General features: G+C 42.5%; 1 protein-coding gene across 4 annotated transcripts in view; it reads right to left on the reverse strand.

Moving 5' to 3' along the window:
* Positions 1 to 532: 532 nt before the first annotated feature.
* Positions 533 to 17,061, reverse strand: part of MGAT1 (alpha-1,3-mannosyl-glycoprotein 2-beta-N-acetylglucosaminyltransferase) — a 334,206-nt gene continuing 317,677 nt past the window's right edge. For all 4 annotated transcript variants that reach the window (XM_044084356.1, XM_044084357.1, XM_044084355.1 and 1 more), the window contains one exon: positions 533 to 2,532. In XM_044084356.1, coding sequence (XP_043940291.1) covers positions 1,103 to 2,473 — 1,371 coding nt within the window. In that variant the 5' untranslated portion in view covers positions 2,474 to 2,532 and the 3' untranslated portion in view covers positions 533 to 1,102. The remainder of the gene's footprint in view (positions 2,533 to 17,061) is intronic.

Genomic DNA, 17,061 nt, shown 5'->3' on the forward strand with positions numbered 1-17,061 from the left:
GAGAACCGGTAGTCAGCCTTCCCGTGGTCTCAGTAGTCGGTGCGGACCTCGTATGTCGGTCCTTATCTTTGTGTCTTTTACTCAAAACTGGAGTCGGAGTATCCAATGACATAATCTAATTAAATTTTTTGCCAAAATATTGAAGGGCGAACTCCGGCCGGCGCTTAATAGTGCGCTTGTTGAATCTAGCACAAAAATGGCAGGCCGAGACGTCGTGGTCTGGGCCTAAGCAAGGTATACAGAAAGAGTGGAAATCCTTATGCGGTATTTGCTTTCCACATGAAATGCAATTATTAACTTTGTCTGACATCAGTCTGAGGCAAGAAAAGTTTCCCCAACGGGGTACTTAGCTTTCAAGAAGACTTCGGCTGAAATATTTTCGTAAATCTCAGGAGCTGGCCGACCAGCACTTGCGAACTGCTTCTGCTTCGGGCACCGCGTGGCAAGAAAGACTGAAGAAGATGGCGTCGGCTGCCTCTTTTATACCCCTGCCACACTGACGTCAGGGAAGAAGCAACGACAACAGACGCCGGACCTAGACTTTGGAATTCAGCCGACCGAGGACAAGTCTGACGGCAGGATAACCCATCTGTAATGACTGCAGCTGTATGCATGATGAACACTGATGGGATAAGGTTAACTAAATTAAAGAGTAGAATTTTCCTTTAGCACAAAGTAGCACAGCAGGCTTCTAGCTAATGTAGGAGCCACAGCAGATTACTTATAAACCAAAGAAAAAGACGGATGCAGAAGTTATTGAAAGACAAAGCTGAGCACAATGGAAATGGCAGCACTCTGCCTCCCTACAATGGTGGTTGCTCACAGATATATATAAGAAAAAAAGAAAACCATCAACAGCATAGACTTTATGAAACTGTCAAGCACAGTATAAATGTTAAGAAGAGAAATAACGGTTGAAAGACAATTATCTATTACACAAGTGGTTTTGATTTCTTTTTTTGTAAACAAAAATAAACTTCTATTCTCAAAATAGGTTCTGTGTTTACTGAAGACTCCACTTTCCAATGGAGTTCACACTTTGTTGAGAAAGTAAATAGGCATCTTGGAATGCCTTGGGCAGTCTTAAGACAGTCTAGTCTTGCTAGCTCCAAGAAGGGTCATACTTTGTCCAGTCAGCAGGAGGTGCCAGGTATACCCGCCGACCACGAAAAAGGAAGCTGACCACACCATGGTAACCAGCCCTTGGCACACCTGACTTGAGGTCATCCATTATGCTCAAAGCTTTGGCAAAGACTTTGAAAGTGTCCCGGCTGGAGTACTGTACTCGTACAGTTCCAAGCTCCATCCTCTTGTTCCCCTGTAGTTCATCAACACGCAGTTCAGGGGCATTATACACAGTCTCATGAAACATCCGGTCATAGTCCTCCTTCTTGAGGTATGAGAGATCTAGTTTGGTGAAAGGCACAAATTGGTCACTCAGTTTAATGAACTTAAGGTACTGGTCAAAGAACTGCCCCAAGCTAACTCCTTTGCGCCCAAAGGTCATAGTCCTGGAGACTTCAGGGCGGATACAGGCTCGATCTTTCCGTTGGTCAGGGTGGCGCATCCAGTCATCCCAGAAAGCCCTAGGCCACTTCGGCTCCAACTCTTCCCATACTTCCTTAAGCAACATCCAGCCTAGACCAGGGAAGAAGTCTGTGCGGTACAACAACTCTGAATGTTTGGCATCCACCATCTGCTCCTTACCATTGTCATTCCAGGCCGAGACACACCACAAGCTCTTGTCCTCAATGAGGAGAGGAAAGGTAGCACGGAAATATTCAAAAAAGTCAGGGGCCACTTCTAAGTCATCTTCCACAATGACTGCTACCTGGTACTTAAAGGTGTGGAAAATTTGATTAAGGGCCCAACGATAATGTCGTGCAATCTTGTAGTAGCCCTGAAACTTGCGATGCTCTGTGGTGACTGGAATGTCAGTCAAATCAGGCTGGCGGATGTGCATCACCTTGTCTCCATAGGAGCGGATGGCCCGTGCAGTGTCTTCATGTCCACAGTCCTGGCTGACAATTATGGGGAACAACTCCTTGGAGGGACGATACTGTAGCAATTTATCCAGACATCTTCTCACAGTGACTCTGTCACATGCAATTACCAGTATAGGGATGACAATATCTTTGACATCTGGAATCACACTGAGACTTGCAGTTTTCTGAAGACCTGCCTCTTCAGCAACTTGCACATGTTTGGATGTAGGTACTGGAGATTGTTCTTTTTTGTTGCCTTTGTGCTCCCAAGATCCCCGATGTCTCTCAATTTGTTTCAGTACTGTCTTTTGTTTCTCCAGTTCCAACTCCACATCCTGTGCTAACTTGATGACTTCAAGGGTTAATTCATCAGCATTCAAAGTTCCAGTACCTGATGGTGGACGGGACCAAAGGAAGAAAAGAAGTATGGCATTCCAAGCAATGAAGAGGACTACCCCCCATGCAATCACACTGTTTCTCCTCAGCATTCTTCAGGGAAAAGTCCTCTCTCTTCCCCTCTTCCTTCTGTCATTCATCTGCCATCAGCCTTAAAAAAAAAAAAAAAAAAGAGAAAGAAAGAGATATGTGACTGTTTACAGTTAGCAAAACTGTAAATACAGCTTTTTACACCTCTGGTTTACTTCAAGTAAAGGTAGAATATTAATATTTTTGAGTATTTGTACAGTTTGAAAGCAATAAATAAATAGCTAGAGTTTATTATACCATGGACAATAACAAAAAAGCACATCAACAGTCAAGTCTACTTCCTGCTATCCTAGTAAAAGAACCTGCTGCAAAACAAGACAGGAAGGAATGTATACTAAATCTACAGATCTATGTATACATATGTATAGATCTATATACATACAAACACACACATGCGCACACACAAAAATGTAAAAAAAAATAAAAAATAAGACAGCTCCATCTGTTAGTCAACAAAAACAGGGTGTTACAAATAATGTTTTGTATAGAGGTATTGATGTGAAACTTGTCCACTTTGGTTTCAATGCACTTGTAAAACTGATCAAGAAAAAAGTGTTTTGAACTAAAGAAGGTTTTGGGTTTATGACAGATGACAAATATGAATTTTTTTAAATAAAAGTGGTCAACTGTACAGCATGAAGAAATAAGGAAGAATTGAAACACTGCTCAGGGCACAACAGGTGAGGCAATGTGGAGAAACTGCCAGTAGATCTGACATGTTAACAGATCTGAATGTGACTTTATTTGATGCTGCTGCTCCACAAAGGCTACCACTGTGCCACTGGAAAAGACGAGCAACAGTTTTCTTATCAGTCTTTGTAAAGTGCATGCTTACAGAAGGAAAGTATCTCAAAATGTTACCCGTTGCCTTACTCTTACCTAGGCATAAGAAGTTATTGCAGATAACGGATGGAGAATGGAGGATTGAAGAAGTGGAATAAGACTGATGAAAACACTACACTCTTCGCACTGGTAAACTGTACACAAAAGAGTTAACAGGAATTTAAAAAAATAATAGAATACACAAGTGGGAAAGACTCCTCAGAAGACTGCTATGGGAAGCAGTTAACGAACACTCCACTCCTCACTGCTTAAAAGCATGTGAGAATAAGTTACAGACTGCAGCAGGGAAAGAAGCAGCAAGAGAAAAATATAATTGCATAAGTAATCCTACCACAACAGTGGATGCTCAAATGATCACTGCTGTAACAGCCTTAGCTATATTGGTTATATCCTGCCAAGGATGCAACATCCATCCAGCTTACAAAATTTCAGGGCACCTTCCACATGCCCAAACTGTCAGGCAGCTTGAGCTGAGCTGACTAAAAGACAAGTTTGGGTGCCAAGACATTCAGAGCTTTCCTGCCAACACAGAGAGAGGCTGAGCCCTGAAAGGGCAATGTTAGGAACAAAATAAATAAATGTCCGCAATGGCATACAAAAACAAAAAACAAGGGGGGTGGAGAGGTTACTGTAACACTGATCATTTGAACATCTACTGTTATAGTAAGTTTAACTTCTACAACTGGACTACCTTTATCATATTGATCACTGTTGCAGTAGGTTTGGCTATATGGGTAATTATCTTGGCTTACTACATTGGGAGGTGGAAGAAGAAGAGTCTAGGAGCCCCTGGAGAATGCTCCTAGCAAAGCCTGACCTGGAGCTAGAAAAGGAATCACGTTTACAGTGCTTTATAAAAATATGTACAGAGGACCAAACAGAAGTTTCTAGAATGCTTCTAGAATCCAACCCTTTCCAAAAAGTCATAGAGGACACCAAGGACCTGGTAGAGTGGTCCTTGACCCTGCTTGGTGTAGTTTTGTTATGGTGAGTATAACAAAAGGTAATAACCTTAGACAACCACTTGGGAATAGTCTGTTTTGACATATGTTGCCCCTTCTTACCTTTGCAGGAAATGAACGGATCTGAAGATCTCACAGATTTAGTTCTGTCAAGATAGTACTGGAGTTGTCTGTTGGCATCCAAAGTACACAGTATCCTTTCTCCCTCAATTTTAGGTTCAAGAAAATAAGGAGATGAACCCTTGGCTTAAAGTAAACTTTGGTACCACTTTAGATATAAAAGAAGGATTAGTTCTCAAAGAAACCCTGCCCCTGTGGGAAAAAAAGACAGGATTGGCTCACCATAACAGGTGGCAACTGAGTTACTATTTTTGCAGAGGTCAGAGCAATCAGTAAAACTATTTTCCATGTTAAGAACCACAAGTCAGCCATGTTAGTTGGTTCAAATGGAGCCAGTGTTAGCTTCTCTAACATAAAATTAAGATCCCAAGAAGTGGCACCAGTTTACTTGGAGGTCTCTAGTGTAAATCCCCTTTCAACAATATTCTGACATGAGACTGCATTAGAAGAGGAGGATTCATGGGCAGACGTGATGAAATGGCCAAAAAATGAACCTTGACAGAGGAACAAGAAAGGCCATAGGATGGTAACTCACAGAAATATTGTAAAACCAGATAAAAACTACCTGGTGTTAACAAAACCAGTACCCAACTAGAAAACCTTTTCCATATGCTAATATATGATCTACTAGTAAGAAGCTTTCTTGCCTCTATTACTACTTGCTGCACATAATCAGAAAACAGGTACCTAAAAGGAATCAAGACCCTATCATCCAGGCAGTCAAATGAAGTTGATTGATGATGGGGTGTATCAAACAACCCTTTTCTTGTGTGAATATGTCCAGTCTGTAAGGAAGCTTGTGGTAATTCTTCCTGGTCATTTCCAAAAGAAGCAAGAACCACAGTTGCCTGGGCCAGAAGGGAGTCGATACAATGATATTGTGAGATTTCTTCTGGATCTTCAGAATTGCCCAGCATATTAGTGGAAAGGGCGGAATAGCATACGGGAACATCATGTCCAAGGAAAAGAAAAGGCATCTGACTTCCAATGCCTTTTTGCATGGATTACAAGAAAGCAATCTTACCAGTTGATTATTCATAGAGGAGGCAAAGAGGTCACTTGAGAAACTCCCCACAGATGGATCAAATCTTGGAAGACCACCCCCCGATCTAGTTTCCATTTGTGAGGGACTGCTCTAGTCCTGCTCAGCTTGTCTGCGGCACAATTTTGCTGTGAAAGAATGTAGGATGTCTGTAGAGTGAGACTGTTGTGAAGCTATATCCCAAGCTAACATGGCTAGTCTGAATAAGGGGTACAACCTGGTTCCCTCCTCTGTTTGTTGAAGCACCACATTACTGTGGTATTGTCTGTAACAACTTGAGTTCCTGGGGATAAAAGATGATTCAGAGTTGAGTGCTTTCATCAGGGCAAGCATCTCTGATATTATGTGCTGGCATCTGTCCTTGGTGTCCCACACACCCTGCACTTTTATCCCTCCTGAAACGGCTCTCAAAGCAAAATCTAAGACGTCTGTGGTGACTGACCATTTTGCAACAGGTAGCGAGAAGGAGAGACATGGATTTAAGGATATCTGTTGTCTCAACTAAATGATTTCTCTTCTGACAAACCTCAGCTCTGGGATTTGAAAAGACGAAGGGTGTTGGTGCTGGGACCAAATGGACTTCAGATATCTTTCTAATATGCAGTCTTGCCGGGACCATCATGAGAATCACAGAAGCCATGAGACCCCAATTCCTGATGTATTCCCTCACAGTGCCAGATGTTTGAAAGGAAAACCTTAGAAATAGAGCTACATATATATGTTGTCCTTTGAAATAAAAACTCTTTTAGCTGAGGTGTCTAGTTGACATCCCAGGAACACAATCCTGTATGAATGAGTCAAGAAAGACTTCTGAATGTTCTCTTGGAATTCCCAGCTTATGTAAGACATCTCTCACCCAAGACAGAGATTTTTGACACTTTGAAAAAAAGACTGCAAACTTAAGTAAGTCATCCAAATATGGAAAATGTGGCTACCCTATAGCTTGCAACAATTTACAACTGGAACTAGACATTTTGTGAATACTCGTGGTGCACTGAATAGTCCATGGGGTAAGACAGGGAACTGATAATGTGATCTAGATGCATAAAACCTTAACATCTGAAGTCTGGATGAATATGGATGTAATGTTAACCATCTTTTAAATCTAGTGTTACCAGGAATCTTGATACAGGAAGAAGAGGTAACAAGTTGTGAAGTGACATTTTGAATTTGGCCATTATCATAAACAGATTTAGGAAAGAAAGAACCAGAAAAGGTCACCAGGCACTTTATTTGGCACTAAGAACATCCTTAAATAAAAACCCTTCCGCACTTGGGAAGCTGGATAAAGAATGACTCCTTTTGCTGCCAGCTGGGACATTGATGAATGATGATTGTCAGAACAAATTTGTCTGAAACTATCACTGCCAAACAGAAAAATGGAGATTCAGACATTCTGGAAGAAAAAAAAAAGGGCCAGGGTGAGAGAGGGTCACAAGGTCTCTTCAACAGTCATTCAGACTTACTGGACTATCTTCTTTTTGGAACTCCCATGCCATTTCTTCTTAAATGCCTGCTTACCTGTATTGTGTTGATACTCTTTGTTCTGCATTTTGCCAACACTGGATGAGGAATTGGGCAATCCTATAGAACATTAGGAAAAGGAAGGTTGAAAAATCCTGGAGATGAATCAGCTTACCTCTTTCATCCCACTTTTTGATCACCTCTTCGGCAGAGGGACCATAAACTAAATCTCTATCCAAAGAAGAATTTAAAAACTCATTTTTAACATCTGTCAGGTTCTGAAAATGCAGCCATGCAAACCTCCTCAAAATAATACCAGTGGCCATAACCTTGAAGAAGAAGTATCAACAGAGTCACACACACACACTAAACAATGTGTAGTGACCTGTGCCACAGAAGAAATCAAATTACTTAAAGCAATTTTTTCCATACAGGAAGAAACTGCAGATAAAACATTCCTCATACTTTCTCAATTAGAACAAACTTTAAAATGATTCTGACAATTCAAAATTCTGAAAATCAAAGTATAACTTTTCCCCCCATACTTAAATAATTTTCCATCCTTTTCAGATAAAGTAGGCTTGGAATTTAAGTTTTAGTAGGAGTGAGATCTACTAAAGCTATAGTTGCTAGGTCAGCTTTGGGAATAGTGTATAAAAATGTGGAAGAACTTTATACATCCTATCTGCCTTTTTAGGGGCAGCTGACTATCATGAAAACTACCTAAAATCACATCTTCTAAAGCACCAGAAAAGGAGGAATCCGTATAGGTTCTGGAAAGTCCTTCTGTAACGACTCACAGTATTTTCTAATGGACTGAGAAACTTCAGCGTTCTCTCACTGAAAACACTAGCATATTCTAGCAATAGTCCCTCAGAAAGAGAAAACTCTACAGGAAGAATCAGAAAATGAGCTCTCCTAGGAGTTTGAATCAGAGGAAAAAACCCTATACCTGTCCTTTCATCTTCCTATTCGGATTCAGAATCTCTTCGGGAAAAAAGGTATCCCCTCTTTCTTTTACCAGAAAATACTTTACAAAAAGGATCAACAGCCCAAATTAAACCCTGAACCAGATACAGTAAACTACTCCTGTCTAAGGAAATAGGAGGATAGTAGACAGATGCTTAGTTTCTGTTCCTTTTTGACAAGGAAAATAGGGCCAACTGTGTTTCTAATAGCAGCAGTAGCTTCCCCAGGGATGGACACTTTCCCTTTTGTGTCTGAGTATTGTGTCCATCCCCAGGGATGGACACAATACTCAAACACAAAAGGGAAAGTCTTCCCTGTTCCCTCTCCCAGGTTCAACAAGAGTTGCTCTGCCTTGCCCATGGAGAGCAACATAATAGCCACAAAGGGTGTAGCTAACCCCCAGTCCATAGTGGCTGTAGGTGCTACAACTTCTGTGGCTAGGACGACAACCATGGGACTGGCATTCTTTTCCATGGTCAATCTCAAAATGGTGTCACTTTCCCAGGGAAGACTAGCAGCAAATGTCAGCAAAAACTACAACTCTTTTAAAGTCATTTTTTCATAGAAAAACACACTAAAACACTTTAAAACACCTTGCCAGCTCCAATTTCTCCACAAAAACTGTTTTTCAGTTGCTTTACACAAAGTATAAACTGTCAAGGAAAAAAAAAAAAAAGAGTACTCTCAATGAAAAGTACGATACTGTCTTTTGAAAGTCCATTAAAAACACAAAACACCTACTTTAAAATAACTTTCTTGAAGATGAAAGTGATAAAACACAAACAATACTTGAAAATGGAAGTTTTTAACCAAACGGAACATACCTGCCCAGAAAAGGAACAGTAGCAAACAGACTTGTTTATCCTCAAAAACCTTAGAGGAGTGTATCCTTGGCAGGATATAACCCAGATGGCTAAGGCTACTGCAGCAGTGGTCAACATTATGACCATCACTACTAAAAAGATTACTTTCCTTTGCACTGTTTAAAAGGATGGTTTAACTGTCTGTTGATTTGAGGCAGAACAATCTTCCACAGACAGTCTTGAAAAGAAAACTGAAAAAATCAACACACTTATTAAATTCAAAGTCAATTTTCTCAAGAATGCCATTTAGTCTAAAACATAGTCACTCTACAATTCTAAGAAGCAATGTTAAACAAAAACATATCCAAAACAAACAAGCATATTCAACAAATTCCAAATCATATAAACCTAAAAAAAGGCATAACCTTACAAAAAGGAGGGATTTTTTTTTACAAGTAATACTCCGCAAAATATACACAAATACAGTAAAAATCAATACAAGATTCTGAAAAACACTGTGACAATGTATAACAGCAATATTCTTTGGCCAAATGTGTAAGGTACACAAAAGTATACCCTCTTCTATTACTAGCAGACCTCAAGCTTCACTCCCAGCATTCATAAATAATTACTATACCACTGATTACTGCTATCAATACTCCATCAGTTTTAGACGGGAACTCAAGGGAACTCAACACTTCACTAAGCCTTCAAAAAAGGAATTATGCAGTACTAAATTAAAGAGTTACAGTACATCACACTGTCTGCACAATTAGAACATCCAGAACTGCACAGAGAACTCAAAGTATGGTGTGAAGAGGGCCTGGCAGAATGGAAGCAATACTATTTTTTTGCTTTCAAGGTCAATCCCTCTGAAGAAAAAATCCAGCTTTCTGTGTGCTGCAGCATATATTCTCTTACTCTGCACTCCTGATGATCCAGTCCAGGTATGATCAACAAACTTCAACCCAAGAACCTTCTCCCACATTGCTTTCCACTCTCTCCAAGTTTAGAGCACAAGCCAGGATCACTGTGGCCCAAATGTAATACTCTGCAATGTATCTACCTGTATGTCAAGGCAAGAAAACAGAGGTCCTGAAAGATAATTGCAAGGCATGGCAATATTAACAATTATGTATCCATTTACTTACTTTGTTAATGAAGTTGGTCAGAGGACTCTCTTCAGACACAACCTGGGCCAGAGTGGGGATGAAAATCTTAAATGTTACAGCCAATGGTGGGGAAGCACTAAAATATAGGTTATAAGCAAGCAAATAAAGTAACACTGTAGACTGAGAGGAACTGCAAGCAAGCATTGAAGAGTTTACTTTCAGTTGCATTACTTTAAATATAGAAAGTATAACTGATGTTTCCAAAAAGACTGGCATTGTACAAGACAGAGAAGGGAAGGGACAGTCTGGAGAGTTGCATTACACGCACTGAACTCAAACCATTTGCTAAGGGAATATACAAGGTTACTGATTAGTAGTCTAGTAACCAGAAGTGCTGTAAATTTCACAAGACAAACTGACATTCAGTTTAGTTTGTGTAACGGTTCTCATGCTTTCACATGGAAATACACTGAATTTATGTTTACATGTACTGCAGGTTCATTACCCTGTTTGTTTGAGTGACCATGACATCTGGCTACATTGCATATTATATGCTAAAAAATAATGTGACCACTCAAATGTGATGCATTTTTTTCATGTGACACAGGGATATGAAAAGAGCATTTTACACACAACCAAGACATAATAATATTTAAAAGCTTTCAAAGAAAATTACAAATCATTTTAATGCACTAAATTTTAATCTCTGCCTATTAAATTTGTCAAATACTTTTGTCAAAGTTCTTACACCTCCAGCAAAGAATCATTCATCACAAATGGGACACGGCACTCCAAACCTCTGAACCAGCTGATTTAACAAATCTGAAAGTCAAGTCTTGAGGGATTCTTTTTTTGGTGACCATTACATAGGCTTGGCAGATTTTGTCACTTCATGTTATTACACATTAAGAGTATTCTCTTATGTTTCGTAAGAACTGGGTGCATTTCAGGAAGGATCTTCATTTCCTTCTTACATTGTTGACAGTTGTCTTTTTAAAATCAGTCCATTCATCTTCTAAGGTTTGTTGCTGAAGGCATAGAACAGACCATAGTGCAGTATGTGCACAATGGCCATTCACTGCCTTCTCTGGCCCAGTCTCTGTAGGGTATTTGAAAATGGGAAGTTGGAGTCTGCTGTTCTCATCCTTTGCTCCTGGCAATAAAGACAATGCAAACACCAAGTGAAATGCTCACTGCATTGTGTTCTCACATCAGAAAGTCAATAGTTATTGCCTAAAGCAGCTAAAGGACATTCAGAATTGCAAGGGGCTGTTTATTTCAGAAATGAAGCTCTGTGGACACCTTTATTACAGCATCTGGTCATCAATGCATACCTTAACTCAAACACTTCTAGCGCTGAGACCAGTGAGGTGTGAAGACCTGCACTATAGAAGGCTAACTCAGCTTTGCTGAAGCAGGTGAAAACACATTTAATTGAAAAGCAAAAAAGTACAGTTTTGTACCTACCATAAATGTAGATGTCCGATAGATATGCAACTGCAGTCATAACATATGGGTTGTCCTGTCTCAGGCAGCCCTCGGTTGGCCGAATTCCAAAGTCTGGGTCTGGCGTCGGCTGGTGTCGCCTCCTCTCTGACGTCACAACGGCTGGAGTATAAAGGCATCGGCCGACGCCATCTTCTTCAGTGTTTCTTGCCCCAGATGCCAGGTGTCCTCCTAGGAAGGCTAAATTTGGTGAATGGATAAACAATTCCAGACATGCACAACAGTAATAAACAGATACACCATAGGAGATACCCCCAGCTAAAAGGAACAGGGGGAATGGACCCAAATGAAAGAAAAGAGGGGAAGGCGGGAGGGAAAATCCGACTGCAGCTGCATATCTATCGGACATCTACATTTATGGTAGGTACAAAACTGTACTATGTCCTTCAAGAATGCAACTGCAGTCATAACATATGGGTTGAATACCATAGCCAAGCTGGGGGTGGATGGAGCTAAGAAAAAGATGGTGTAGCTAAAATGCCCTGCAGGACAGCCGAAGCAAAGCCTGCTCGGGATCTGGAGTATAAAGGCAGGTTGTAGTGTTTGGTAAATGTATGCACGGAGCTCCATGTAGCAGCCTCTAGAATGTCCTTTGTAGCCACTCCTCTTAGGTAAGCTGTGGATGTGGCTATAGCTCTGGTGGAATGTGGCCTAATATTGGCTGGCACACTTTTTCCATGGTAAGAATAGCAGAATCTGATGCAGTGTCCAATCCATTTTGAAATTGTTTGCTTGGAGATTGCTTTTCCTTGTATTCCAGCAGCATAGGCTACAAACAGCTGGTCAGACTTTCTGGTGGCCTTAGTTCTGTCCAAGTAGTAGCGTAGTTGCCTGTGTATGTCCAAGGTATGCAGCAGTCTTTCCACTCTGTTTTGAGGATTGGGGAAGAAGGTAGGAAGGTGAATAGCTTGATTTAGAGACACCCTGGAAATCACCTTTGGCATGAAAGAAGGATTTGTTCTTAGAGAGACTCTGTCCTGATGGAAAATGAGGAAAGGAGGTACTACCATGAGTGCCTGTATCTCCGAAACTCTTCTTGCTGATGTGACTGCCAACAGAAAAACCGTTTTCCATGATAGAAATTGCATCTCCGAGGTTGCTGCTGGCTCAAAGGGAGGCAGAGATAATTTTTCCAGTACAAAATTGAGGTCCCATGCAGGTACTGGTTGTTTTCTGGGAGGCTTGATATTCTTTATTCCTCTCAGGAACTGTCTTAGCAAAGGATGTGAGAACACTGGTGGCTCACAATTGTATCTTGCTGAGATTGCTGAGGCATGAATCTTTATGGAAGAATATGAGAGTCCAGAATGAAACATTTCTGCCAAGTATTCCAATATCTGAGGTATACTCAGTACTGTTGTATCCTGACCCCTGTTGGCAGCCCAGATGCTGAATCTCTTCCACTTAGCTGAACAGGCTTTTCTGGTGGATGGTCTGCGTGCTTCCAATAAGATGTCCTGAACTGCCCTGGAAAGACTGGAAGCGGTAGGAGTTAAAGTAACCTCCAGGCTGTCAGATGTAATGTTTTCAGGTTTTGGTGATCAGTCCTGTAGTTGTGTTGTGTTAGGAGCAGGGGCCATAGGGGCAGAGGCCACGGTTTGGTCAGAGTTATGCTCAACAGCAATGGGTACCAGTGTTGCTTTGGCCAGTCTGGAGCTATCAAAATGCCCGTTGGTTGTTCTGCTTTGATCTTCAGGATCACCTTGGTCAACAGTGGCAGAGGGGGAAATGCATAATTTTTTAGGGAATTCCAGCTGAAGGAGAGAGCATCCGTTGCCCAGGCTAGTGCATGGTGGGTCCTGGTACAGAACTTTTCCAGGTGATGATTCGTGTGAGATGCAAATAGATCTATGTCCGGTCTTCCCCATGTCTTTGTTATTTGTGAGAAAAGGGGATGCAGCATCCATTCGTGTGGATCCAAGAAATTTCTGCTCAGCTTGTCTGCCAGTACATTGTCCTTGCCTGGCACAAAGTGGGATTGCAGGTGTATCTTCAGACTCTGTGCTTTTTCCCAGAGAATCATTGTTAGTCTGCAGAGGGGGTATGAATGAGTCCCTCCCTGCTTGTTTATATACCACATGACACTGGTGTTGTCTGTCCTTATTAGTAAATGTCCTTGCTGCAGTGATTTTTCGAAACTCTCGATTGCATGCATCACTGCCAGCATCTCTTTTTGGTTTATGTGCAGATGTCTTTCCTTTGGTGTCCATTGACCTTGAACGCATCTGCCCTCCATGTGCGCCCCCCATCCATGATTTGCGGTGTCTGTTGTAATTATTTGACCTGCTTGAGGTCTGTTGAAAGACATGCCTTTGTTTAATTGACTTGCTTGAGCCCACCACAAGAATTCCTTTTGCAGACATGGAATAAGTGGGATTACGTCCTCTAGGCTTTGGCTGTGTTGTGACCATAAGGTTTTCAAATACCACTGCAGCTTTCTCATATGAAGTCTTGCCAAAGGTATCAGGAGAATGCATGATGCCATGAACCCCAGGACCTGCAGGAGTTTCCTTGCAGTCAGCTGGGACAGCTGTGCTAGGCCTTTGAAGTACCCTGGTAACTGCTGTTGTTTTTCCTCTGCGAGGTAGGCCATTTGTGTTTGTGTGTCCAGTTTGGCTCCTAGAAAAATAATCTGTTGGGATGGCAGTAGCCTTGACTTCTGAATGTTGACTGTGTATCCCAAGGCCTATAGTAATTGCATGACATAGTCCAAGTTTTTTATTGAGGTTTGTCTGTTGTCTGCTTGTATGAGGCAGTCGTCCAGGTAGGGGTATATTTGAATTCCCTGGAGTCTGCAGTGTGCCACTACTGATGCCAGGCATTTTGTGAACACTCTGGGCGCAGTAGATAAGCCAAACGGCAATGTTGAGAATTGATAGTGCTCTGTCCCTGCAAGAAATCTGAGGTATCTTCTGTAGCTTTGTCTGATTGGGACATGCAGGTATGCCTCCTTGAGGTCCAGAGTGACCAGCCAAGACCCCTTGCCCAGCATGGGAAGGAGTTGCTGTAACGTTAGCATTTTGAACTTTGGCACAATGAGAAAGGTATTTAGAGTAGACAAGTCCAGTATAGGCCTCCATTTGTTTTCCTTTCTTGGAACAAGGAACAGTCTTGAATAGAATCCCTGGCCTTGTTCCTGGGGAGGTACCTTTTCTATTGCTTTTACACTTAATAGCTTTGAAACTTGAATGAGTGCCTCTGCCCTTTGATGGTGTGGCAGGTTTGGCATGCCTTGTCTTGTAGGTAAAGTATGGAAGTGGAATCTGTAACCCTTGTCTATTAAATCCAGAATCCAACTGTCCTTGGTTAAGATATGCCAGTGTTTTGAGAATAAGGATAATTTTCCGCCCACGGGTGCTTCTCTCTGAGCCCTTGTAGGCGGTATGAAGGTCAAGTCATTGTGATTGTCCTTGTGGTGCAGCTGGACTGGCTGCAGTACTTTGATTTGTAGGTTGCCATTGGCGTCCCCTGTAGGAGCCTCGCTACTGGCCTCGGCCACGCCTGTTCTTTCCCCTTTGAAACTTGTCCGAGTCTGGGAAGGACCAATTCTTTGAAGGCCAGTTTCTACTGAATCTGGGTGGCTGAACCTGGAGGAAATCCTTGACTGTCTGTACTGACTTAGCTTTTTCCTCAATGGACTTCAACACAACTTGTGCATTAGCGCCAAAAAGCTTCTGTTTTTCCAGAGGTGCATCAAGTAACTTTACTTTGACATTGTCTGGCAGTGGCTGATCTTTTAACCAAGCATGTCTACGTATCACAACCCCAGTCATAGCTGCCCTACATGAAGCTTCCAATGCATCATAACCACACTGAAGAAAATTATTGTTAACCTGCAGTGTTATGTATGTGATCCCGCAATGCCTTTCTGTCAATAGGCTCAGGAGAGGCTAACTTCTTCTGTAAATCATCCAGTAAAAAATCCTGGTACTGAAACATATGAAAAAGGCAGTTAAGAGACCTCAAGGCTAGGGTAGCAGAGGTATAAACTTTTTTACCCTATCTCTCCATAGACCTGGCTTCCCTATCCGCTGGCAAAGGATTTTTGGCAGTGGAGGTAGCCACTCCCTTGGGACCCTGTGCAATAGTTACTAAATCCACGGTGTGGGCCTTAAAGAGATGTTTGTGAGTGACAGGGACTCTGCAATATCTGTCTGGCTTGACAGGAGCAGGGGGGAGAGAGTCAGGGTTAGCACTGGAATCGGAGAAATCATCATCCAAAACATCCATCACAGGAGGAATAGCTAAAGGTCTGTGCTGGGGAAGCTTTAGGAAGGTATGGCGCCTTTTCCTGGAATCAGAGAATTCCTGACCCTGCCATTGGAAATGTTCCCTCATAGAGTGCAGGACTTCACCAAAAGAGAAATCCTCTGGAGGAGAGGCAGAGGGAATCGATTCCTCAGCATCAGAGTCCTCATAGGCCTGGAAGGATTCTTCTTGAATATCTGAATGCTCAGAATCCCCAGAGGCCTCATCTGAAGAGAGGTTTTCAGTCTGCTCAGTTCTAGGCCTTTTCTCTGCAGGAGGCTGAGAACCTCTGTCTGGGTGAGGCTGAGACCCCCTGATAAGGGAAATAAGGTCTGCAGCAAGAGACATAATCTGTTTATCAGAAGAGGGGGCCTGGACAGCAGGTTTAGGATGGGCCTTGGCCTGGCTGGCGGCCTTAGCATGTGCAAAGGCCTTGATGGACATAGAAACAGGAGGCCTAGCAGCCCCACGTGCAGGAGTGACCTTGTCCACCGGAATGGTGTTGGGTAAATAATGAACTTCGGTATCCGGAGGAAAATCAACAACCGGCACCAGAGAGGTCTCCGGGACCGAAGGACTAGTTAACGCTGTGTCGTCGGCCTGGAGCGGCTGAATTATCGCTTCCGCAGGGACCGGAGCACTAGCGGAGGGTCTAGGAGTAGTATTGGTAGAGGACACGGGCCGAGGATGCCGGTCCCAGTCCTTCCGTTTTTTGGAAGATTGAGCTGTCGGTTGATCCGACGGCATGATATACGCATAGGATTCGCCAAAAAAGTTTTCAGCAAATTCTGCCCGGCGCCTGAGAGTGCGCTTATTAAAGCAAGCACAGGCCGAGACGTCGTGGTCTGGGCCCAGGCAAGGAAGACAGTAAGAATGGAAGTCCTTATGAGGTATTTGTTTACCACAAGTCAAACAATTATTAACTTTCTCAATTTGTTCTGACATCGGCTGAGGCAAGAAAAAAATGTTCCCCAACGGGGTACTTAGCTTTTAGATGACTTCGGTACTGAAAACACAGGAGCTGACCGACCGGCACTTGCAAACTGCTTCTGCTTCGGGCACCGCGCGGCAAGAAAGACTGAAGAAGATGGCGTCGGCCGATGCCTTTATACTCTAGCCGTTGTGACGTCGGAGAGGAGGCGACACCAGCCGACGCCGGACCCAGACTTTGGAATTCGGCCGACCGAGGGCTGCCTGATGCAGGACAACCCATATGTTATGACTGCAGTTGCATTCTTGAAGGACATCAGTGATTTGCTCTAGCATCTCAGATATTTTTAAACCAATTCAGCCACTTCATTTGGATAATGAATGCCACTTGTTCAATAGAGGGATTACATTTAAGTGAGTCGACAGCACCCTCAGTCAAGCACACCACAGCACAAGATTTGTTGTAAAGTAATGCCGATTTCACAAATAGTGGTGTCTGGGCAACATTCTGATATTATACCCTGCTGCACCATTACTGTAAACAAGATAACCAAGCAATATAGTATGCATCTTCTTCCAGTAATCAATCTT

The sequence above is a fragment of the Protopterus annectens genome, chromosome 9.part0 (assembly GCF_019279795.1).
Source record: "Protopterus annectens isolate FY-2018-M chromosome 9.part0, PAN1.0, whole genome shotgun sequence".
Lineage (NCBI taxonomy): Eukaryota > Metazoa > Chordata > Ceratodontiformes > Protopteridae > Protopterus > Protopterus annectens.